The sequence below is a fragment of the Centroberyx affinis genome, unplaced genomic scaffold, assembly GCF_046629955.1.
Source record: "Centroberyx affinis isolate AG114_WGS23_722 - 3 ecotype Tasmania unplaced genomic scaffold, CSIRO-AGI_Caff_v1 ptg000234l_1, whole genome shotgun sequence".
NCBI classification, from domain to species: Eukaryota; Metazoa; Chordata; class Actinopteri; order Beryciformes; family Berycidae; genus Centroberyx; species Centroberyx affinis.
In genome coordinates this window covers 38,110-63,063 of record NW_027278919.1, presented here as the reverse complement: position 1 = coordinate 63,063, position 24,954 = coordinate 38,110, and the positions used below count along the sequence as shown (strand labels likewise).

At 40.1% G+C, this 24,954-nt stretch overlaps 1 protein-coding gene across 1 annotated transcript in view; it reads right to left on the bottom strand.

Annotated features, from left to right (window-relative positions):
* Positions 1 to 12,764: 12,764 nt before the first annotated feature.
* The window catches only part of LOC139664212 (nuclear factor 1 C-type-like), a gene marked incomplete at its 5' end in the record, with an annotated part of 47,604 nt that continues 35,414 nt past the window's right edge, over positions 12,765 to 24,954 (bottom strand). The window contains 5 exons of the mRNA XM_071542964.1: positions 12,765 to 13,313; positions 17,141 to 17,229; positions 19,075 to 19,258; positions 19,836 to 19,993; positions 21,569 to 21,682. Of these exons, the coding sequence (XP_071399065.1) occupies positions 13,293 to 13,313; positions 17,141 to 17,229; positions 19,075 to 19,258; positions 19,836 to 19,993; positions 21,569 to 21,682 (566 nt within the window). The remainder of the gene's footprint in view (positions 13,314 to 17,140; positions 17,230 to 19,074; positions 19,259 to 19,835; positions 19,994 to 21,568; positions 21,683 to 24,954) is intronic.

Below are 24,954 nucleotides of genomic sequence, written 5' to 3'. Positions count from 1 at the left end.
CGTCAAGGCAGAATCCAACGGTACACACTTAAAAAGGATGTGTCACTTCCATGTGCTTAATGTTGTGTTGTGTTACTTGTCAACATATTGTATGTCAATAGCAATGCATAATATCAAACAAGAGGCACTTGAGCTGCCTAACATCCCGCCATAATCACCATGATATATTAAACATAGTAATGCTAATGAGGTCATTAATTAAGCTAATTATAAATTAGCAAATATTTCTATCTCAACATGCGTCTTTGCATAACACATGGGTGGTATAAATATGAACTCCTTATCTTCAATCATAAAGGAGTTATAGATTCAAGAAGATCAGTTGTTTGTAAGTATGAAGTTTTTATCATGTACTGTTTAGTTATTGTGATGACATAACGTCCTGTATACCATGTACCATGTTGTTAGGACATAAAAATCTGTTTTTTTTCCATACCCTCATAATGCAGCAACTCAATTCTTCCCATACCTTTCATTCATACATTTCCAGGTCATATGTTGTTGGAATCAGCAGTGTTGTGTTAATACCCTCATTTGCCATAGTTTTTTTTTTCTTCGCTGTATCCTATTAATATTTGCTTTTGCAAGACCCCAAAACCATTCAAGTTTCATCTTATCTAACATGGGTTCTTATAAATATAAGATGTAGTGAAAAGCTAGTGTCTAGTCCCAAACTAGATATGTGGATGTGTTGAAAATAACACATCCCATTTTATTGTGGTTAACCCAGGGCCAATTAAGCTGTAGGATGTATTGGGCTAAGTTTATTGTGAAAAGGAATCAGGTCTGTCTGGACTGCACTGTCATACAGTCACATATGAAAGCTGTTCATGCCTATGCCCTGTCTGATGTGAGGGATATACATTTATGTCTGGCAGCAAGCAAAGCAGTCCTTTACTATAATATTATCTGTAAAGTTATAATGAGAAAAAAAAATCTGTAACATATGACACTGCATTAAAATGTTCTCTGAGAAACAGTTCTGTTTCTTCCCTTCTTTAGAAACTGTCTACAGCACATGGAGGAAACAGCGTGCAGAAACAAAGTACCAACAAATACAGAAAAGAACCAATATGACACTGCTGTCACAGGAAACCTCATAGCTCTACAAACTCTGCTTTTTAATAACTAAGAAAATAATTCTTGTTATCCAACTGCTGTGTATTTTTGACATTACAGGAAAAAAAAACTGAAAACATTTTGCCTGTGCTAGGGCCATTAAAATTAGCACATCATGTAAAATTGCAATTCAACTAAGAAACAGAAAAATAAGAAAAACACAAATATTGGAGTTACAAGGTTTTCAGGCAACAGCAGCAATAGGGTGGAGCAGAAGAGTGGGGAATCACATAAACTGTTTATAGAAAAGAGCCCTGAAAACCACCCCAACACTTTGTTTCAGTATCCAACAGTCCCTCTATTCTTCGCACAGCAACCAAAGATCTGAAAAATTGCAGTGTTTCTGCTGCTGACCTAGCAAACAGGAATCATCTAGAGCCATTATAACTGTTGACAGGGCTGTCAGAAGAGAGTTATAATTGCTAACAATGATCTACTGATCAGAATTATAACTGCTAAGGATCCCAACAGGGATCCTCCAGAAACATTGTTGGCACTTAGCACATGCTAACAGTGATCCTCTCTGCTAACAGTGCTATCAGTGATCAGAACAGCACTTGGTTTATATCACAGAGTAAAAAAACTAGAGGGAACTCTTATGACAATGAATCCCAATGAATACCTCCATCTTAGTTAACATGGTGTGAGTTGATTGACATAATCTTCAACCATGTGCTTTTGTGCAAATTGACCAGTCTTACAGTGAATATTTCCACATCGCTGGGAGAGAGATCTGATTTTCCAACCCATCATTCCTGCTGCCAAGGTGGCACTTATGCTGCATTAACCTCTTATGGGAAAGTTTAACTCAGCTTTCAGATGGTAAATACTACTAGAAAATACCATTCATCTCAGCTTGCAGCTGGTTAATGCTACTAGAAAATATTGTTCACTTCAGCTTTCAGATGGTAAATTCTACAAGAAAATACTCTTCAAACTATTCATCACTAGGTGCATTTGTTTTCAGTGTGAAAAAGCTGATCAGGAGCAACCAAAGTCTACAGTCTTCAATCATGACTTCCAGGTTGGTGTGTTGAACCAACCAGTCGTTCCCACAGTTATTCCCATATGATGTGAATGCAGCATTAACATACAGTATCAACATTGGGTCGCCAAACAGAGTTCTAGCTGGGTAAAGCCATGGCTGGATCTTTCTCAATCTGCCTCAAAATGCAGCAGGGCTTCCAACTGAGTCTATTTGGACCATTTCCTCTAGATTTTTTTATACTCTTTGGTTTGTATGGCTTATCACCTCAGGACCTGCATGGCCCATCTCTATTGGCCAAGGCTGGTGATGTCCTCATCACAGAGCACCAACCTCTGGGCTTCAATGTGTCACATTACCATGTAGTATTCTAATACAAGTACTGCAAAGCTCCGCGTACAAAACAACTCAATCTAGCAGTAAAATGATAGGCACTGCTTGTTGAAATCATTTTTGGTTTTTTCAGTTTCCATGCCGTCGACCTGCTGGTTTAATTTAAGAGGAGAGAGAAAGTGATAAGTGTCCATGCCAACTGGAAAGTGGAAATTGTTACCTGAGGAGAGGACAGTGTTTGCATGAGAAACTGGACCGACAGGTAGACCACTTGCCCAGTGCGATTCAGTTTCTGGTGAAGACATTATTCTCACCTCGTCGAGCCTTTTGACTTGAGGTGAGAAATTTCTCAGTTCCCAGTTGTGCTGAACACACTAAAGCTCAGAGTCCGACCCGTTCTTTCAGACTTCTAGAGACACAACTTCCCCTTTGGCAAGAGTTGGAGGAAATCTCCACTCTGTGCTTGGCATCTCTGCTTCCATGGTTACTTAGAGTAGGATGGTCTTTTACCATGGTAACCTTGTGTCACATGGCTGAAAAATGTTCTCTTTGAGTGGATTTCATATAGTGGCCTGGGCATACTGTTGGTCACGTATGGCCAAAGGAGCATGGTGGTCGTATTTCATTTCTACGTTTTCCCTGCCCAATCAAAAGCCTTTTATCTTGTACATAGAAAAATAGTAGAGTGGTAAAACTGGAGTAGAATTTCACACCCCTGCAGACAAAGACACAAACAAGGCAATTATGGGCCTGGGCTGCACTTCCCAATAATAGCTACTTTTCCAACGCATGGTACCGGCTCGACTCGACTCGACTCTACTCGCCTTTTTTGGTTTTCCATTGGGCAAGTACCAGGTACCATATTACCTGGTACCTGGTACTTTTTTTGGTAGCACCTCCGTTGAGGTTCCAAGCGAGCTGAGGCGATACCAAAAGGTGACGTGAAAACACTGCAGGCTACTGATTGGTCAGAGAGAATCGTCATCATTGCGTGACACAGGACATATATGCTAACGTTAGCTACCAGGTTAGCTTATCCTCTTGCGTCGCCTTTGAGCAACCAGAGAGCAGTCTGCTGTCTCGCTGCCTTCAGCCTCTTCTGAAATAAAATCTGTCTCCTTGCTCTGAGAAAGCCGAGAATCAAGAATCCTTCGATATCGCGTTGAAGATGACATCACAGCACATTGGGGGGGACACTGAGGGGGTACTATCTGCAGTGGAAAACCAAGTGGTACTACCAAAAGCGAGTAGAGTCGAGTCGAGGCGAGTTGAGCTGGTACCATGCGGTGGAAAAGCGGCAAATGATCGCTCTTAGTGGTTGTGAAGGTTTCCTGCGGGCGATTTTAAGAAAGTTCATTGATGTTTACACGCATTTCCCAAAAGGTAAGAGCGCCGTACCTTAAGCGCATCTTTGGTCATGTTCCATTTTTGTCCATTTCTCCCCTGCGTTGTGCAGCTGATAACCAATCACAGCACAGAGGAGGAAGGTCTTGGGGAGGATTTGGACGACAGAGAGCGACACATTGGGCTCTGGAAACCACTTTTGACGCATGTGTGTAAATGTAGGGCCTACAGTTAGTTGCACTGTCCAGTTTTGAAATGCTTAGTTGGTTTATGGTTGATTGTAGGCTTACTGTAACGCATTCATGTCACTCAAATAGGCCTTTTGTCAAAACCTTGAACATACACAAAATAACATTTTCTGCTGTTTGGTTTACTACGATAGATTAGAATGAAAAAATAAAGGCTATCGCGCAGAAACAGAGGAAGTAGGCGATATAACAACATTGTATTCACGTACCAGGTAAAACACAATATTGAGAAAGCCTCGGAATAAGGTGTTCTCACTCTGTTGTATTATTATTATTATTACCGTATTTCCTCTAATAGTGGCCAGTAATCAATTAAAAGCCGGGTCTCCGATAATGGCCGGGGCCGTGGTCGACACAAACAAATAAAGGCCGGCCCCAAATACAGGCCGGGGAAAAAAACAACGGTGGATACCGGTAAACTCCTGGTGCCTGTTATATAATGTAACTGTAGTTTGTAGTAATGTGCCACAAGATGGCTCGGCCGGCAGAAGTCTCTGGAGCGCGCCGTCGTCAATTACCGTAATTATCGGTAATGCATTGCAGTAACAAAAAAACGGCTACCTAACGAACCCCAACAGAAGCAGATCAGAAAACAAGGAGGCTTCGTACTAAAATAAGCAAATATACTTATCAAATGGAGGGAATTAGAAATAAAGGCCTGTCTCTAATATAAGCCTGCTTCCAATAAAGGCCTGGTACCTTCTGCAGTTGAGGTAAATAAAGGCCCGGGCCAATATTAGAGGAAATACGGTATTGAAGCAGTTGGCAAGTCATTCGAAGTTTCTTTTAAACACCCTCTCCACAAACACTTTTTTTCATCCTCAGTTCAACAGTCCCCGGGGTTTAGTTATCTGCTTCAACAGCTACATGCTACCCATTTTGTATATTAATTTACTTTTCTCCCACCCCAGTTCCTTAAATGTAAATCAAACTCATTGCGCCCATGCACTGCTCAATCAAACTCATCTAATCAGTGCTCTTTTGATGACGATGGCTGCATGATGGGCTAATGGGAGCAAAAAGCATCCGTTTTGAAGATAGAACACTGTCAGTGCCACAGTAAAACTGATGCCCAGACCACCAATAAAACCCACTCAGTGATGACAGCAGATTCCCAAGACTATTTAAAACAACTTTCAACTGAGCCAGCACAGTTGACCATCTCTAGACCTCATAGCTACCTTCGTAACATTTTTTTTTTTTTCCTTCCACTCAGCTGACAAGTGGTATTGTGTATAGGGAACTTATCTGGCCTGTCTTTGTGCATTTAGTCTGTGGTCAGATGGTTAGACAGAGAAAGTAGAGAAGAATAGAGATGAAGAAGAATCATACTTCACGACCTGCTTCAACACAGAATCAAACCCTGGACTCTCCTGACAGCCAACAGGCCTTACATCCAGAATCTGGCCTAATTTTGAAAAAGCTCTGCTGAGTTTTTAAAATAGGATTCCACTCAGGATGTGGGGCCAAAAGTGATCTATAATATTGTTGCATGCTTCCCTCTGTCGTATGAGTCAGTCTGGATGAGCTTCAGCTACATACTTGAGTTGTAACAGGATAGATCAACCCAGGGATGGCATGAGGAGACTTTTTCTCTTCTGTCTGACTTGTTTGTCGACCTAAATGTCTGTTCTGTCAGTTATCTTTTTTCTTTTTACACATCCATCTGTTGTCCCTTTCTTCCCTGTAGTGCATATGCTGAGAGTTAACCAACACCCGATGATCGCCGCATCGTAATACAAAGTTAACCACAGCCGTTTCCATCATAAGCTCACACGCTCCTTACTCGTTTAAACACACTTCACAGAAACAACATCCTTTTATCCTGCTGGCAGAGCCGCTGATTAAGAGAGTTTAGACGTTTTATTTTTCAGCGGCAACCACAATACAGCTCCATGTCTGGCGTTATGTAACTGGTGGTTCTATGCCATCTGATGATTAAAATCTTGGCCATCACACCATAGTGATATTTTGGAGGTCATTGTTCCAGTCAAAACCTCTTTGATTTAAAGAAGCAGCAGCAACATGGCATCCAAATTATAACCTGGCCGAACTCTGTATCCATGGCTCTGGCTAGAAGCTTCCCAGGTTAAAGGGCTTGAAACAACGCATTATGTAATAACACCGCATTATGTAATAATCGGCCACATTTTGTAATACACAGCATGAACGCAATATGTAATAAATTTCCCCGCATTTTGTAATAAATTATCACATATTGCGGTGGTTATTACAAAATGCAGGAGTTGCACTTTTTTTATGATGAAAATGTAATAATACAGTGCATTATGTAATAACCATCTATGGTTCTTTCTATCATGGCTACTTGATAAGTAGTTTTTGCAAGTTAAAACTGAACTGTTTATATATTAGAAATCCACTGCAAATCAGTGTGTTGTTAGGCTATATGCTGTGGTTGTTTTTCACTTAATTACTCCTTAATTAACCCTCAAGTACAGTTTCTATTAAGCTAAGGAATACAGTGACACTTAATGTAGTTTTGACCAATGAAAGATACTACTAATCTACTGAACTAACAGTATCTTTTTAAAATGAATTTTGAGTCAGTATGATTCATGCTAGAATAAAATAAACATTGTTGTTATAATGTTATAACGATTTTTATGAACGAAGACATCCATTTTGGTTGGTTATTACATAATGCACCATATTATTACATTTTCATCATAAAAAAAGTGCCACTCCGCCACCGCAATATGTAATAATTTATTACAAAATGCGGGGAAATTTATTACATATTGCGTTCAGGCTGTGTATTACAAAATGCGGCAGATTATTACAAAATGCAGGTGTTATTACATAATGAAGTGAAAATGTATTACATTTTGTCGAGTTATTACATAATGCGGTGTTATTACATAATGCGTTACAGGGCTTTTTAGACGAGACACGGCAGCCCAGCCTGATCTCCTGAAATTTTGTGAAATAAACACAAAGACTTAAAATGCAAATACATGCTCTGTGCACTAAAAGGGAGAGAGTTACATCTTCCAAGCATGAAAGGGTTACGTGAAGGAGGCACAACTATAAAGAAGAAGTCACATTGAAGTAGGGCGGTGGAAAGTAAGGGTGTGGTCGGGGTGATGGACGGATTTGAATTCAATTCCAACCAAGGTTATCGTTAACGAAAAGTAACGAAATAACGAAAACTAGGTGTGAAAAAACATTTTTGTTAACTGAAATAAAAAATAAAAAACGAGGCTTTACAAAAAAATGATAACTAACTGAAACTGTATTGTGTGTTTACAAAACTAACTAAAATAAACTAAAATTATAGAGAAAATGTCTTTAGTTTTTGTCTTTGTCAATTTATTTCATACATAAGCCTAATATTTTGAATTTTTGAATCTCGCCCCTGACAAATACCCCATATTACAAAAAAGACTAAAACTAACACCGAAACTAATAAAAACTAAACTAAAACTAAGCATTTTCAAAAAATAAAAACTAAACTAAACTAGCAAACCCGCTTTAAAAACGAATTAAAACTATACTGAAATTGAAAACAAAAAGTCAAAATGAAATAAAAATAAAACCTAATGAAAAATGCAAAACTATAATAACCTTGATTCCAATGACCCGGGTTGGATTCCCAAGTTATACCAAGATTTCTACCATGAGTGAAGTTTTAATTTGTAGCTAAAGCTTTTCTTATAATTTAACCATGACCAAAGCCCTCCCTAACCTTAACCAAGTTGTTTTAGTTGCCTAAACCTAACCGTAACCTTAAGAACAATTGTTTTACTTATCTAACCTTAACCATAACCTTAACCCAACCAGAGTCGTTTGCCTAAATGTAACCTCTAGGCAACTTTTAGGTGAACATGGCGTTGTTGTCACAGAATCCAATTCATGGTGGAGGAACATAATCTTCAACATAATCTGTACGCTCCTCTGTGCCTCCTTGCTTGCCTCTCATTGAAAATGGATGATTACCAGCTGGCTGTCGCATCTTGTCTAAAAAGCCCTTAATAATGACAACCAATACTAAAACCAACTTCACGCTATAGATGCTGTTGCTCTTCAGCAAACATACAGCTCTACCTTATTCAGCCTAACTTTGTTTTCACCTGACCTCTTTTCCATTATCATCTTTCACCCTATTATCCTTTGCATGGCTAAACCGTAGCTCTTAGCCCACCCAGCTTTTTTCCATTACATGGATCCTTTATTCTGTGGCTTGGCCACTAGCTTAAGAGAGCCAAACCAAAATACACAAACATGGACAAACTTAAACATTCTATACACATTTATCATTTCTTTATAATTGATGTCTATATTGTACATATTACTATACACACTATCGTGTTCAAAACTGTGATAATTCTACAAGCAACATAATAATAACTAAAGAATTAATTAAAAAATAAAATAAAAGCCAAGTTGAGTAGGGATAGTGTTTAGTGCATGCATCAGTATGAAGCTCAAAACTCACCCATGGCCTTTTTTAACATCCTGTCACATGATCAGTCACATGGTCAAAATCATCCAATAAGGAAATGGACGGTGTTCTGCTGGCCGATCAGAGCTGCAGAACCTTGAAGCCCACCAATAGCTGACAGGCATCACCTTAAGCTTAACCTTAAATCTAAAACATTAACATGTTTCCATTTGATGGAATTTAGATTGAGTGGCTTGGCCACAACCTCAAGGGAACTAAATGATAGCACATGAATATGGGCATAGCAAAATGCCTGACAAAAAATTCACAATATAGCGTAAGACTTTTCCCCACAATAAACACTATCATATGTGTTTGCATTTATTTAATACTTATTTATATCATTACCAAAACAGAGTGTAGACAGAGCTAACCCGAGACTCTGAAAATGGCTTTTATTCATAATATATTGTGAACATTTCATCAGGAATTACCACCATGGTAGGACAAAGTTACTTCATAATCAGCATTTTTGCTTTTACTTTCTTTTGTAACTAACAAAAGTGCCATTGTCAGATCCAAGGTAGCCATAACTACACTCCTAAAATAGTGTTTCATTTTCAACACATCGGTGTGTGTAGTTTGGGACAACACACATCATGTTACTTTGCAACATGCGTTGCTATGTTGTGACGTGTTATCGGCAACACATTTTGAAACAACACCATACACAGCAAAACTGTCAGTGTTAATTTAACTCAGAGTGTAAAAATCAACACTTTACCAGCGTTTCAATTCATCCACACCCATCAGAGTTAATTTAACACTTTAGTTTTGAACAGCTGCCGCAGAGCAACATCAGCTCTATGAGTGGACAAACAATTCTCCATTCAACACTTGGCAACTCCATATAATTAGCACTGAAAATCAACTTTTTAACACTGGAAAAGTTGCTGTGTATTTTGTTGAATTGCAGTACAGGATTAGTGTTGTCCCAGCTCTGGACAGATGTGTTGAAAGCTTTCATGGGGCTGACACTCAGGCTAGTATCTCTACTGATGGACATTTCTAGTATCTCTGTTAACAGACTGCCACCTCTTAACCTAAAACTGTCTACCACCTACACTGGGTAATGACAGGCAGTCACACATGCAGCATTATTTTTTTTTTTGTGTTTTTGAAGTGCTACCAGTTGTACCACGAAAAGAAAAAAAAAAAAGATGTATTATTGTTCTTTAACTAAAGGCAAGGCACATAATGTGTTTTATGAAATATCGTGCAAAATAGAAGTTTAACAACAGGGCTATTATTAAAATCCAAAGAAGTAGATTTAGTAGGGACGACCCTTCCGTATAATGCCCTCTGTTGTAGTACAGAGGGAGGAAGAGGAGGAGGAGCAGGAGGAAGAGGAAGAGCAGGAAAGGGAGGGAGAGGTATTGTCAGGTTGAGCCATGCATTCTTTAGGTCAGCACAGCGACCAGAGCAGCACCATGCAGTATACATCAGCTTTCAGCTAACTTTAACCAAACCTTAACCCACGCCCTGACCAAACACAGCTCATATCAGCATCTTCGGTACAAAAAATCGAACCCCTGGTAGGCATTGGCCACTGCTAACTTGAACCCTAACCCGTTAGAAAAGAAAACCTCACTCGAACAGAGAAAACGCTAATCCTTTAAATGCATACCACCCTAAGCAACAAACTATAATAGACTGCTTTACAGTTACAAAGCCTTAGAGAGTAAAACATGGCATCAGGTATCAAACACTAGTCCCTATAAATAACATTCATTTTCAGTATTTTACACCAAAGTACTGTCTTTTATGTGTTCTTGAGTGTACAGCATAACTTAGTTTATCCAGACCACAAACCTCCAAACTGACCGGTCTTCCAAATATATAAAAATGCCAGGATGCAAAAAGCTCTCTTTACTTTTGCACATCCGTCAGAATGTCATTGTTGATACATGCAAATATGCATGGTGATGTGTTTTACAATTTGATTCTGTTTTGATTTGCTGTCTGCCAAAGGACATCCATCAGGGTCCATTCAGATCTCTGACAACTACACGTACACATGCTGCGATGTAGCTATCCCTCGCTGATGTCTTGCTTTACGATGAATCTGTGAACATATGGCTTTGACATGTTGTCCAATGTCATTGCTGCAGATAGGGATTCATGTTTGGTTTGTTTTCTGTTTAATGCTAACACTGTTAAATGTCAGGTGTCTATTCAATGTTAAAATGCAGTATGTACGACTTGAAGCAATGAAATGCCTTGAAAATGATTATAAATCCAGAGGGATCAGTAAATGAAGTTCCTCTGTAAAAAGCCCATCATAGCAGAACAATGCTTTGTCCCACTAAAGCGCTTTCATAATGCAAACTTGTGTCAACTTGTGTTGGGCCCTAAAATTCAGCTTGAAGCTCATAACTTATGAACCGTAGCTGTAAGCGCTCTATACTTTGCTTGTTGCGAGTAGAAAACCATTGGGGTTCTATCTGAAACCAACCACAGCATTCTGGGTAACCTGGCCCTAACCCTATGGTTGTCTATAACTCATCCCTACATTAACTGTGAGCTACAGATTTGAGGTTCGGTCCTCCGTAGGTTGTGGAGGTGGGTCGGGTCATGAGTTACACAGTGCAGAACCCATTAGGGACACATTCTAGAGCACCACTCATTCTAGAACTGGATAGGAAACCCGGATTTTGTGCTCAGTTCAAATCAACATTCATGTAGCTGTCAAAACCATTGACAACCTCAACAAAAACACACTACGGCCCACCTGCCTGGCAACACACGATCACACCAAAAAGTTGCTCAAAAAAGGAAATTTAACTTAATCATAGTGCAATGCCTGCTATATCCAATAGTCTTCTACCTACATATACAAGTACAAACCCTCTCCTGAAACAGCCAACACGGTGTCCTCTGAGACACGAACAAAATCTACAGAAAGTCTCCTCAGATAAGAGCAGGGATGAGTGTGGGAATACAGGAACCATATTCACATTCTGACAAACACAAAAGCACACTATGCTACAGTTTCAAACAACAATGCGGGAAATTCTGCACGAGAACCAGTTAACCACTAGGTTGACATACAGCGGTAGCATTACGCTTCCCAATCAGGCACATACACAGGTAAGAGTCTAACGCCGTGATCACATAGGATGTTTTTTTTTTTTTAAACGCCTTTTTTTCAGTTATTTTCAATGGTTTGATTGCGGCAGGTGCACATCTCCTCCAAACTATGTGCCTGGCATCGAAAAATTATCGGTGCCAGAAGGGAAGGCAGTAATCTTCTTGGTGAGTAATATTACCTTTAGCTACTGGCTTGTTTTTTTTTGGGGGGGGGGGGGTTTGGGGGGTTTTTCATGACTGCTAGCGATCTTCCTCAGCATGTTCACACGTTCCTCTGCACGGATGGGCTCCTGGAAGTGTGTGGTCTTCTTCTATAGGAGTAGTTTCATAAGCTCAACAAGCCAGAGGAACTCCTCCGCTGCCAGGGGAAAACAGCCCTTCAAACGGGCACACTCTAGGAGGACGACGTCTTCCTCCGTTTGGGAATGGGTTCATTTTCTCCTGCCCATTTTGTTTTCAACGTTATTCAACGAGAATGAGAAAGGGATGAGAATGATCATTGCACCCTCTCTGAGATTTGTAGAAAAAAGCCTCCTATCTGATCACGGCCTAAGGAGGCTGGAGTCACTCTCCTAGAAATTCTTCACTGATGTAGCTTGTAATTTAGTTTTCCCTCATCGCTTAAAACAGGGCAAGACACTCTTGTAAAAAGAGGTACACTAGTAAAGAAAGCCTCTCCCTCCAAAATATCTGTGCACTGTCCTGATAGTAATAACACTGTGCCTAACTCTATACTGGTGTAGAACTGTAGCATTGTGTGTTGTGTTGGAGTAGGCATGGATATAGTTCTTACGTTCCACCATTATTCGTTGTTTTCTGATAAAAAAGCACAATCAAACATTCTTAAAAACATGAGCCTCTCAAAGCAACGTGACGGGTTCAGGCTGATGATTGTCAATAAAAGGAAAGAGAAAGCCTCTGTCTTTTGGTGGGAAGAGAGGAGAAAACTGCGCTGTCTGATTTCCCCAAGCGCATCAAAAACATATCGAAAAGTGCAAAGAAACATTATATATTAACAACAGGATCTCTCTCTTTCTGGTTGGTTCAGAAAATAAGGGAGGCTTATTTGCATATATAAGAAGCAGCACCTGCAGCGGAGAGGGGCATTCTGGGTGGGGAGGGGGGGTTCAGGGCTAATGTCCTTCCCAGCGAGGAGGCCTCATACTGGGTTCAGGGTAAGGAGTAGAGGCCCTGGATAGAGGACTGTCATTCTGGGAGGGTTTGGGGAGAGGAGGGGGGGTAAAGGCTGACGTCCATCCCAGGGAACAGGCCTCATCCTGGGGACAGAGTTAGGGTAGGGGCTTCTTAGGATCTGGTAAGGCCTGGTTCTGGCCAACAGTTCATCTGGACCATCCAGACATCTGCTTCAATCCTTTGCTTTCACTTGAACAACTCACATCAGCGGCCATTTTGTGGCAGCCATTTTGAGTCCCTCTTGGCATTCGGTTTAGTTAATTTTGGGGCTGCAAAATGGTGTGAGTGAGAGCAGCATCCCTCCCTGCATCTTTCTCCGTCCACAGTTTGTCTCTGACACCTCTTCTAGGTACATACACATATATAAATATATTCCCATGTGTATTTATATATATGTATAACCACTTATTATGCTTCTACATAGTTGAGTATATCTTTCCTCTTGCATCGTCTTGACAACATTGTTGCCTCCAGGACACTGCGTTGCCATGGTAATGACCTCTCCTCCAAAGTTTGCTCAGTTTCCCAGGTACCAGGACTGGAACACAGAGAAACACAAGTCAAAATATAATTAAAACTGAGTCACACAGTTTTTCTGACATAAAATTTGTCTTAAAGACATGTTTTTCTCCCACACAACTTGATATTAAATGAATTCCAAATTCTAAGATAAGATTAGATTCAACTTTAATGATCCCTGTGGGGAAACGCACTAGAATGTGTTGAGTAGAAATGTATGAAAGAAAGTTTGAAGAAAATGAAAATAATTACAGCATTAAATGGGTGTGCAAAATAACTATGAGCAGTTTAAAGCTGTTTAATATGCTTTCATCTATGAGGTAAATATGAAAAACAAAATACTGTTTATCCAGGTTTCTTTGTATGGTCATTATAGTCCAATATTTGACCAGTAGGTAGGGAAACCTTCCCAATCCCTCCTGTCTTTCACTGCAATAAACTTTTTTGGGGAATGAACACAGGTTGACTGAATGACTTCTCAGGCAAGATTTGAACAAACTAGAACAGAATACAATGCAAATACAATACAATGCAAAGTGTTATTGTCTTTGACATTTTCTTTTACTATATACAGTACTGTGCAAAAGTCTTAGGCACCAAAGAGTTTTTATATCAATTGTGTCTTAGATGTTTATTCATTTTCTTTCTGCATTAGTGTGTCAGTAGATTGCTCTTTATAGTACATTTTTTGATATTTAGAAACTTTTCATTGAATTATTTTTGAAAGCATCTTCGCTTTACTTTTTTTCTTTTACATGTGCCTAAGACTTTTGCACAGTACTGTATATATATATATATTTTTTTTTACTGTAAAAGGTACATCTATCACACTGGAATGAAACTGACCAAGGCATAGCAACATACTGTTGTCTTCTTTGGAGGATTTTTTTTTGTTATAAATATGGGGTTTGAATTTGAATAAAAAGTTTATTTAGTGTGAAAGTGTCTGTGTGTTTATATTACATGCTGCTGGCTAACAAAAGTGTTATATGTCATTATTCATGTTACAATATGAGGTTTATTTTTTCCATCAGCGATACCTCAGGGCTACCCTTGCCTATGTCAATCAGTTCTGACCCATCTTTAAAATTATTATGAAATAAAAAGATAAACAATTTGCAGTGTGTCCTCCTTTGTCATTAAACTACCTGCATCAGCTTACACAGAGGATGACACTTGAAAAATATGTATTGGCTTCATGTGATAGCAACATTTAAGCAAGGGAAATACTGAAGAGAAAAACAATGCAAATAACAGAAGGAATGACTCAAACCATCCCACACTATTTTCTTGCATTGTATGTTCACAAGCCATTCTGAACCAAATTCTATAAACAAGTTTATCCTCCTATCTCCCTCTTACTTATGGATGTAGTAAACCCCCCAGACAATGTTGTTTATAATATCCATCATGAACAACATAGCAGATGGAGGTGGGCTGGATGGTCTTTTAGCATTATAGTGGCTGTGAACTGAGCAGATTGAGAGTTTGAAAACATTTTGAATCTGAGCTATATAAATTCCCACCCTTGTCTAATGTTATGTTGGTCCTCAATGAGCACTGAGGTGATAAGTTATAATGTTTGATAATTTGCCAACAGAAAATCAAGTGCTATAGGATAATCAGGCTTAATAGAAATGTAGTGCAATTTTACCTTTAGTCTTATGCATTTACAAATTGTACAAACACTTCCAAACATACCACAAAATACAAAATAAGGGAATAGAAATACTAATACATGTTTGATCCATACTTTTTATATGTACCTTAGGACAGTACAGTGTCCCTACTAGTTATGCTGGAATGGCCTCATTAAAGTAAAGTGTACCACTGCAGTTATACCTGTGTATTTGCATTGTACTTAGGCTACAGTAAAACTCATAATCCATTAGACACAATACCAACCAGGCAACCAGTTGGCTACTGCCCAACTTAAACATACCAGAATAACTTAAGAAACAAAATTGAATAGAAACACTTAGTCAAATTTACTTAATTTTTTACTTAATTGTTGGCAAATGATCAAACATTATGTCATATTATATATAACCTATGGCCTTAGTGTTCAGTGACGTACAACATAATGTTAATTCAGTAAAGAAAAGAGTGGGAAATGGCACATGACCCTGAAAAGTTCAGTTCCATCCATTGTCCACTGGCAGAAATGTTGAATTGATGTTGGTACACAACATCTTTATATCAGAATGGCAAAACCGGCCAGTCCCCAGTCAATCATGTTTTAAGTGAAACAGACATTAGTATTGTGAGATTATTTTACACATGTTAAAATAATGGTAATAATAATTCTGTTTAACATTCATAGAATAATCCAAAAGTGACTGAAGGTAATCAAATTACATTAACTTTTTAATACATTTTGAGTAGTCCAGTGGATTATGCTACTGATTAAAGTGTTAACATGATATTTTGAATGTAACCTTGGCAACCTTGGTTTCAACCAGTCCTATCAGTCAGTGATGTGGAACTAACCCCTAACAGAGTCTCTAATCTGGAACCTGGGGTGACCACATAGCTGTCACTGCAAACTACTAAGAACTTATTTCACCTTGCATTCAGTTCTAACATACATTACACACACACACACACACACACACACACACACACACACAGAGGGGCTCCTGGCTCAGCAGTATTTGCCAGGCTGTTTTATGGAGCAGAAGCACTGCAATGCAGCAGCAGCCAGACTCCACACTGCAGTTTAAGATACAGGGCCTGGCTCTACTATCAATCTACACATATCTAACTACCTAAACTACCTGCCTAACTACCTACCTCTTTATCTACCTAACTCCCTTCCTCCCTACCTGCCACTATCTATCTATCTATCTATCTATCTATCTATCTATCTATCTATCTATCTAGTAAATACAAATACAGCCAAAGTTTTGCTTTTATTATTGAAAATGTTCCATACTGAGTCACCATTACACAGGCTGTAATGTAACTATGTCTTATACTACCATAACTAGCACTAACACTCACCCAGGACATAATGTTCACATGATATTTGCCTTAGACCACTAAGCTACTAGGGACACCCCCTGATATAAGTTTTGACGGCTGACAATGATATTTTTGGACTGAAACTGCTGATAGCTGTTATTTTTGTGCTGATTGTTATTTGCTATAAAATTATTTAACGAGGAAAACCTCAGAGATACAAGATCTCTTTTACAAGAGGGACCTGGCCAAGAAAAACAGCATCGATGTGGGACATAAAGGTTACAGACACACAGCATAAAACTATGTAAAGGACAAAAACATCAAATAAAAATAACACCAAGCTAGGAGCAACAATAGCTTATAACAAAAGAGATCAGTTGAAGTCCATCAACTAAAGTCCGTAGAATATTATATAATAATAATATCTTTAAATTTGACAATTTTCATGCCAAAATCCCAGAGCCCCTATTAACCTGGGTGTATGTAAGTCCACTAAACCCCCATTAACCTAGACTTGGTAGGGTATAGAGAACCTGGACATGGTAGAGTCCACTGAACCTCTATTAACCTGAGCTTGGAAGAGTCCACTGAACCTCCATTAACATGGGTTTGGTAGACTCCAATGAACCCCCATTAATGTAGGCCTGGTAGAGTCCAGAGAGCCCCCACTAACCCAGGCTTAGTAGAGTCCACTGAACCTCACTAACTTGAGTTTGGTAGGGTCTAGTGACCCCCCATTAACCTGGCTTGGTAGAGTTTGGAGAACCCACATTAGCCTGGATGTAGCAAAGTCCACTAAACCCCCACTAACCTGTACTTGGACAGGAGCAATTGAACCCCCACTAACCCAGGCTTGGGAAAGTCCACTGAACCCCTACTAACCTGGGCTTGGTAGAGTCCACCTGGGTCTCGGGGGGCGACACCAACAAAGGAGGAGCGGTTGGCAGGGGGGGTGCTGGGGGACGAGTATGCTAGGGGGGGTTAAAGGAGAAAGATGGAAGGATGAGTTAACAGCATCAAACCAATATTGTCTGTCTAATTCCAGTAGCTGCACAAGGTAAGATTTTCCCCAGGGCACAGCCGAGGGAAACACGAGGCAAACTCAGGTCAGGCATTCAGTCAGTCAGTCATCTGTCGCTTCATGAGATGACACGCTTTGTGAGATGGCCTCAAGAGGGCGTCTTTGACTGCAAGATGCAGCGTTTCCCATACAGAGGTACAAAATCAAAAGTTGGTCAATGTATAGAAATTGATCTAAATCAATCTCTAATGCGCACATCATTTGGGGATGCACAGTCCAGCAGACCAGCAGCATTGTACTCAATCCACAGAGTCTTGGTGTAAAACCAAAACTGAAACTTAACATTCCAAAATTTGCTTCAAACTCTCCTGTGTTAGTAACGGGATTTGGAGACAGTAATCTGATAACTCATCTTCTGCTGCCCTACAAACTTTAACGGTAGGTAATGTTATTACCTTGTGGTATTTAAGTAACGTTAGTGGAATTAGGTCATTTAACCATGTTGCAGTACTTCAGTGCATAGAATTGTACAGAGCCCGTCTGGTGACATCTCATGTTAATAAAATAATGCATGGTCACAACTTCTTATTAACACATGGGAACGAGATCCTTATGTTTGGGACTGGGAAATATAGCCGCTGCACTACGAGTCTGCATATATATCGCTGTGCGCCCTCTCAGCAACATGGAGGCCTGGAGAGTGAGACACAGAAATGGGGGGCAAGAGCTAGGCACTGTTAAATTCAATAATAATACTAGTAAACTTTCTTTATGAAAGAAAACATGTTCAAAGACCATTCTACTAATCAAACGTCCTGTCTGGAATAACTTCACCTGCCTATTCCTGCTGCGAAAGCTCTAACAAGTTCATCTTCCTCTTTATCCTTTTTTCTCCAAGCAGGATTTTTATTCTAATGTGTGATCAATGTGTGATCAATACAATAAGCTATTATGGCTCACAATGTATAGCGGTGCTTAATGGTTGTGTGTAACGATACAATGGATGCTGTGGCGCTGTAAGTAAGCAGAGAATGAGTCTGAGTTTTCTGGCCCATGATGATGATTGGTGTTTATGTCCAAACCAGGTTAAACGGGTGTGCATGCAATAAACGTAGACATAAACACCAATCATCTTGAATTTTGAGGATTTCACTACCCATAAATCCTGTAAGGTGACATCAGTAAACTGCACACAATGCACTCATGGTTACCAACCCAGGTGGTCTGTGATCGTTTTATACCAAAAGATACCGAAGATAGGAATTTTGGTGAGTCCACTTTTCTCTGGAAAGAGTGCTCGCTCGCTGCTGGCTTTCTGTATTGGTTGTTGGCTGCTTTTTTCCACTACGAAGACAAACTCCACCCAGCCTGTACGTGACCACCTGACCAGGAGTCCTTAAAGCAATATCCATTACTGAATATGATCAGCAACACGTTAAATGCAAGTTTTCAGGCTATTTTCATGGCCTCATTCAAATGAATGGGAAGTAAAAATCTGAACGCTACAAACTCGTCCCCGCTGCATCCGTAGTGAGTGGTTTATATTTTCATGGTGCCAAGTGCCAAATAACCCCCATGTTAAAACAACGTGGAATATTGCTTTAAACACCCATTGTATTATCTGTCTTTTGTGCCTCCACTTGAACTTGTTCTGCACTCAACTATGAACAGATTTGAGATTCTAAACGTTGACTCTATTCTAACATTCACTGTAAGGCAGTATGGATATGAGCATCGTGCTAAACCCCTATACTGTAATTGTAAACGGGTTAGTGTTTTGGCCATTTACACTTACTGGGTGATGTGGGGGAGTTTGCCCCCCCGTCAGAGGAGGTGGTGCTGGCCTTGGAGTCTGCAGGCAGTGTCAGCCTGGGAAGGGAAGACGAGGGTGGGGCCAGGGAGGGCGCTGGGCCGGGGGGCGCCAACATCTGGGAGGAGATGTAATGACTGGGCACTTTAACCTGGCTGCTGCCATTCAGCTGGACACACAGAGACAGACATCCAAACACTCAAACTTAGTAGCACATTTCATACGGCTGAATGCAATGCAATGCAGTTCATGATATAAGTAAAGATAGACATTAGGGTTCAACTGATATTGGTTTTGGATTGAAGCTGCTGATTGCCAATATTTTGTGCTAATATTCAATATCTTTAAATTTGACAATTTTCCTGTATATTTGTGTGGAATCAAATCAAAATGTCTCAATACGGGTTAAGGGCTTCCCTAGACTACATATTCTCAATATACTGTACATATTCAATATATAATCAATCAAACGGCATCATATCCATCATATCAGAGGTGGACGACACTGACAGAACCCGATCACATTTTTAATAACAGGGCAATATCAGTCTATATATTGGCAAACCCATATATTGGTCTAATCTTAATAGAGTAAGTATAAAATCTGAGGTTTTTCTAATTCAGTCAAAGGCAGCAGTCAGTGCATTAACAAAACATTTCTGATAGAAGAAGGCATTAGCTAGGGGAGCTCGGCACCTACTCTGACTGTTTTTTTCACAGCTAACCTTTTGATTGGTTATACTTACTGAGCTGGGGGTTTGATTGGCGGGGTCACAGGCCAATGAGACCAGGTCTTTAAGGGGGTCCTGGGCCAGGTGGGGAGGATAGCGGATCGCTCCATGGGGGAAGTAGGAAGAGGAGGGGAAATGCAGAGATGAAGAGGGGTGGGGACTCCGAGACAGACCTGAACACACAGAAAGAAAGAAAGAAAGAAAGAAAGAAAGAAAGGAAGATTTGAAAAACTATTATGCTGAAGCTACATTTGACAAAGTGGTGTATTTTGTGTGTTGAAGAGTCATCTAGTTTACTAAGCTACTTCTGGTGGTAGGAATGTATCAGTCCACATGTAATCAAACCGTGTGTGTGTGTGTGTGTGTGTGTGTGTGTGTGTGTGTGTGTGTGTCAGTGTTAATTTTGTCAATGAAAATCACATTGATACATTTTCTTTGACGACTAATATTACCATGATGATGATGTGATGTTGACGATAATTTATTGATCCTTGCAAGTAAAAAATATGACAAAATCTATTTACAGCTCTCCTTGACAAAAATTATGAAATGAAAAACCACAATGGAAAAAAATAACGAGACTTAAAGGAATAGTTTGGTATTTTGAACCCTGGGCCCAAATACTATGTGTTTTCCGTCATGATCCCTATTAGTAGAAACCAGAACTTCGCTAGCTGCCTGCTCCGCCCGACGCTCACAGTATAATCATACTATGTTATCTTGAAAAAATTGTAAAAAAAAATAGATTTCTGTCAGCAGTTATGTTTGGATTCTTCGGAAGGTAGTGCATCTTAGAGAAAAAACAGTTCCTATCCAAATAGAACACAACTATTAACAGAAAGCTCGTTTTTTCTTTTTTTTTTTTTTTTTTTTACAATTTTTTAAAGATAACGTACTGACAGACCTGACCTGGCAAAGATTCAGCCACATAGTAGGGAGAAAAAGAAGAAATGATATCTGGACGTACTTCACCTACAACCCACTTGAAAGAAAAACAAGTGCATTGTGCAGATGGGAGAGAACTCATGCCAATTCAAGATGGGGGGGGGGGAATACTACCAACTTAAAAAGGCATCTTGATGCAGGTGATTGCTGAGCAATGCTGATGGATGCTTTGTCACTGTGGTTGCTTAGAAGTGGTTGCAAAGGTGTTACAAGGTGGGTTTTTTTATTATGCTTTTACAGATACAAGCTTTGTGAATACCATTCAGAGAGCCTATCACTGATCTGAAACTACTCAGGAATATATATGAGGCTGATTTGTGTATGTTTGAAAGTCCTTGAGCTTTAGGATTGCAGTCTTGTGCGGAGGAGGTGTTTGTTCAGCATCTTCTTGAAGGCATGAACACTACTTGATGTAATGTCTCCGACAACAGCGGGGGGGAAGGCTGTTCCATGTTGTTACAGCAGAGTGGAGAAAGCTCCTGTCAAGGCATTTGGTGTTAGCCCTGGGGAGTGACAAGGCATAGTTTGGTGGTAGCCTCCGGGTGGTTCCACCTGGGACATGAGCTGAGGGTAGCAGTGCTCTCAGGTCTGCTGGACAGTTGGGAGTGTGCATCTTGAAAAGAACAGTTGTTGCAGCAACTGTTCTGCGATGGCTCAGCTTGGTGATGGTATAATCCTTTAGGGCATAGTCCTCATCCACACCAATGATCTTTAGTGCCTTATTCTGGATGATATCTAGCTGCCAAAACTAAAACTGAAATGAAAATCCCCACCAAAATGTGTGTGTGTGTGTACATACTGACCGCTGTGTACAGCTATGACAGGCCGGTGGTGTTGGGTGAAGGAGCCCAGTCTCGGTGAGTCTTCCTGGGGAGAGGGACTGTCCAGCTCTGCCTTCTTCACTGGAGGAGACAGACCTGGACACACACACACACACACACACACATAGACACAAACAGGCAGACAGAGAGACAACAAATCAGTAGCCCCTTTCACACATGAAACCCGTAAAATTGCCATTTCAATTTTTCCGGTAAAGGTAGCAGTTTCTGTGTTCACACAAGACAAGACGTGCCTTTCCGCTTTTTTCCACTGTTCTCGGAAATCACATTTATCCGCCGGAGTCGCTGCAGTTTGCAAACTGACAACACATTCTATCTACCACCAAGGTCAAGAATGATAAATTAACATAAATTTATATTGATTATAAATCAATGAATGCAAATTCTTCTCACTTTATAGTATGTGTGAAACACACTGTATTGATACTTATGCTGTTGATGCTGTATTGGTGATAAATTGTGTCTGGCCCACTGAATAATTTAGCTTAAAATGTCAGCACATGCAATATTTAACTATTGTTGCTTGAAATACCACAAATTGTCCTCACCTGGCTGCCGTACTAAAATGCGCGCCACAGTCACCATAGCAACAGCTCCCATGCTGGCTCCCTCCCTTGCACCTAGTTAGGCTGCATTCACATTGCGGAGTGTTTTCTGCTTGAAATCCGCGACCCGCCTTGCTTTGAAAAAAGTGGCAGAAGCTCAGTTCGTTGCCAGGCAACCAAAGTAGTGCTGAGTTGTTCTCTTGTGAGAAGTGATGCATGACGCACGGATATTATCCGCTCAAGTTGAACTATTTTCAAGTCTTTGCGCGGATTCTGCCCTCATTTTTCCATCGTGCAGCTGGTGGTGAGGGTGGAATCTGCACCATTCCAGAGGAAATAATGGCTTTTTGAGCGGAAACCGCTCCACAAAGTGAACGCAGCCTTAGCCTACTGCACTTTTTCACATAGCTTATCTTGCCTTGATGTTAATTTTCAGTGATTGTCAGACAAAAAATAAAGACGTATGGAAGTGAGTGTTCAACGATTACTTTTTTGTACAATGCAATGACAAGACCATTTGTCTGGTCTCCCGGGAATCAGTAGCCAGCATTACGAGACAAAACACAAATATGATCATCTGCAAAGACAAGTGCGGGCACACAAAATAAAGAAGCTGAGAGGTGTGCTAGCTGTACAGCAGAATACATTTTTAAGGCAAGCTCAGCAGAACCAGTCATTCTTGTGGGCCAGTTTTCAGGTGGTGAGACTGATCGCAAACAGCAGAAAGACCTTCACTGAAGGAGTTATGTGTTTGACAGCGATCCCAGACAAGGTATGTCCCGATAAGAAAGATGCCCTGTGTGCTGTGAGTTTATCTGCATGTACGATTACACGGAGAATTGAAGAAATATGAGGCAACGTACAAACACAGTTGCTAGAGAAATTGAAAAAAAAATTTTTCGACGAAAGCAGCAATATACAAGACACAATTTTTTTGTGCCGTAGATGGGACCAATTATAAGATATCTGAGGATCTTGCAGCACTACAAAGCCTCAAAGGCACACCAACTGGTAGGAACATTTTCGCCATGGTTTGTCAAATGATTGGAGACTTGGGACTTGACTGGGCAAACCTAGCTAGCGTGACAAGAGATGGTGCACTGAGCATGGTTGGTATAACCAAGGGACTATTATCAGCTGTTTCCTGAAGTTGATGGGTTTCTTCAACTGTCACGGAGCTGACTGACCCAGAGTAGAAATGATATCTTGCCTTTTTAACCGGCATGACACAATGTCTCAATGGCCTCAATCTGCAGCTACAAGGCAAGGAGAAACTTATCTGTGACACGTACCCCCATGGTACCGCTTTCCAGGTGAAGCTACAGCTGCTTTTGAGACAAGTGAGAGAGGGAAACTTCACCCATCTTATCTGTGTGGATTCATTTCACTCATCCAGGTAGTAAGATGTCCTTAAAATTTAAGAGTTGAAGATGTTTCGCCACTCATCCGAGAGGCTTCATCAGTTTTACTGAATAGTAAACTAAACTAAACTAAGCTAAACTAAACTAAAAGTTCTTGAGACTGGAGGGATAACACAGGGATTTAACCCTTTTCTACCCATACTGACTTTCTGGAAGTTGCAAGGCAGGCAGACGGACCCAGGAGGCTGGAGGGCGCATGTGGACCAAGGCACCTGTGTTCTCTAAAACATACTGCCTGAACTCATGTACTGACCACATAAATATAATTTAATATAACTTTATTGATTACTCAAAATATAAGAACAATAGAAATCTAAAAGTGTAATAGAATAAAAATAGAAGATAAAGTTAGTAATAAAGGTAAAGGTAGTTGTAGTTTTCCAGCTGCAGCATGTGCAGGATAGTAGTGTACCAGTGGTCTATTAGTAAGGGATTTTCCAGTGCTCTTCTCATGTATTTTAGTGATATTGATTGGTGTCTTTGTCTGATTGATGTCTGTTATAGTGTGTCCTGTTATAATGTAATGGTTGCTGATGTAAAAGGGTAGTCTGTGGGCCAGTTTTAAAGCTTTGTTCTGTATTGTTTGTAGTTGTATTTGCTGATCAGAGGCAGATATCCAAGTCGGGGCAAAGTATTCAAATAGTGGTCTGATGTATGGAAGGTAGACTTTGATGACTGTCATGGGTGATGCTCCATGTTTACCGCAGAGGGCTTTGAGGTAGTTCGGTCTGATGTTTCCTTGTCTTTTTTGAGAAAGCAGATGTGTTTTGTCCATGTTAAATTGTATTGGAAGGTAACTCAGAGGAAATTGGCTTCTTTGCTGATAGTGATTGCCTGATTGTGGAGTGACAGGTGGATGGGGTTGTTTCTTGTACGGTTTGGGTTTTTGGCAAACAGCATGGTTTAGTGAAATTCACCACGTTTGACCACTGTTCTATTTCTTTTCTGCAGGTGGATGATTTCTTAGCAGTTAGTACAGGGTGTTCGGAGCTGGACCAGTTAACAAAAATCATCTGCAAACTGTGAAACTCTTGCAGTGGTGGATGGAGAGTAGTAGATATAATAAATATACATAAATATTCCCCACCTGGCAATTCACAAACATGCCAGCTTACTCCCATTCACAACCTGGTAAGGGGCGCCTCGGACAGTGATGTTTTCACCTTCTGTGGCCAATAACATGCGAGCCAAAATTAATTTCGCCACAACTGATAGTAGCCAGAGTTAATATTTGCTAACTGACAAGATAGCAACAGAAAACGAGAATAAATATAGCTAATTTAACATCACCAAATGTCACAAAAAGTATGTTACAAAGTATTAAAATTACTTTCTAGTTTGTCTCCCAAACCCACTACAACCACAACTAATACAGACAGCA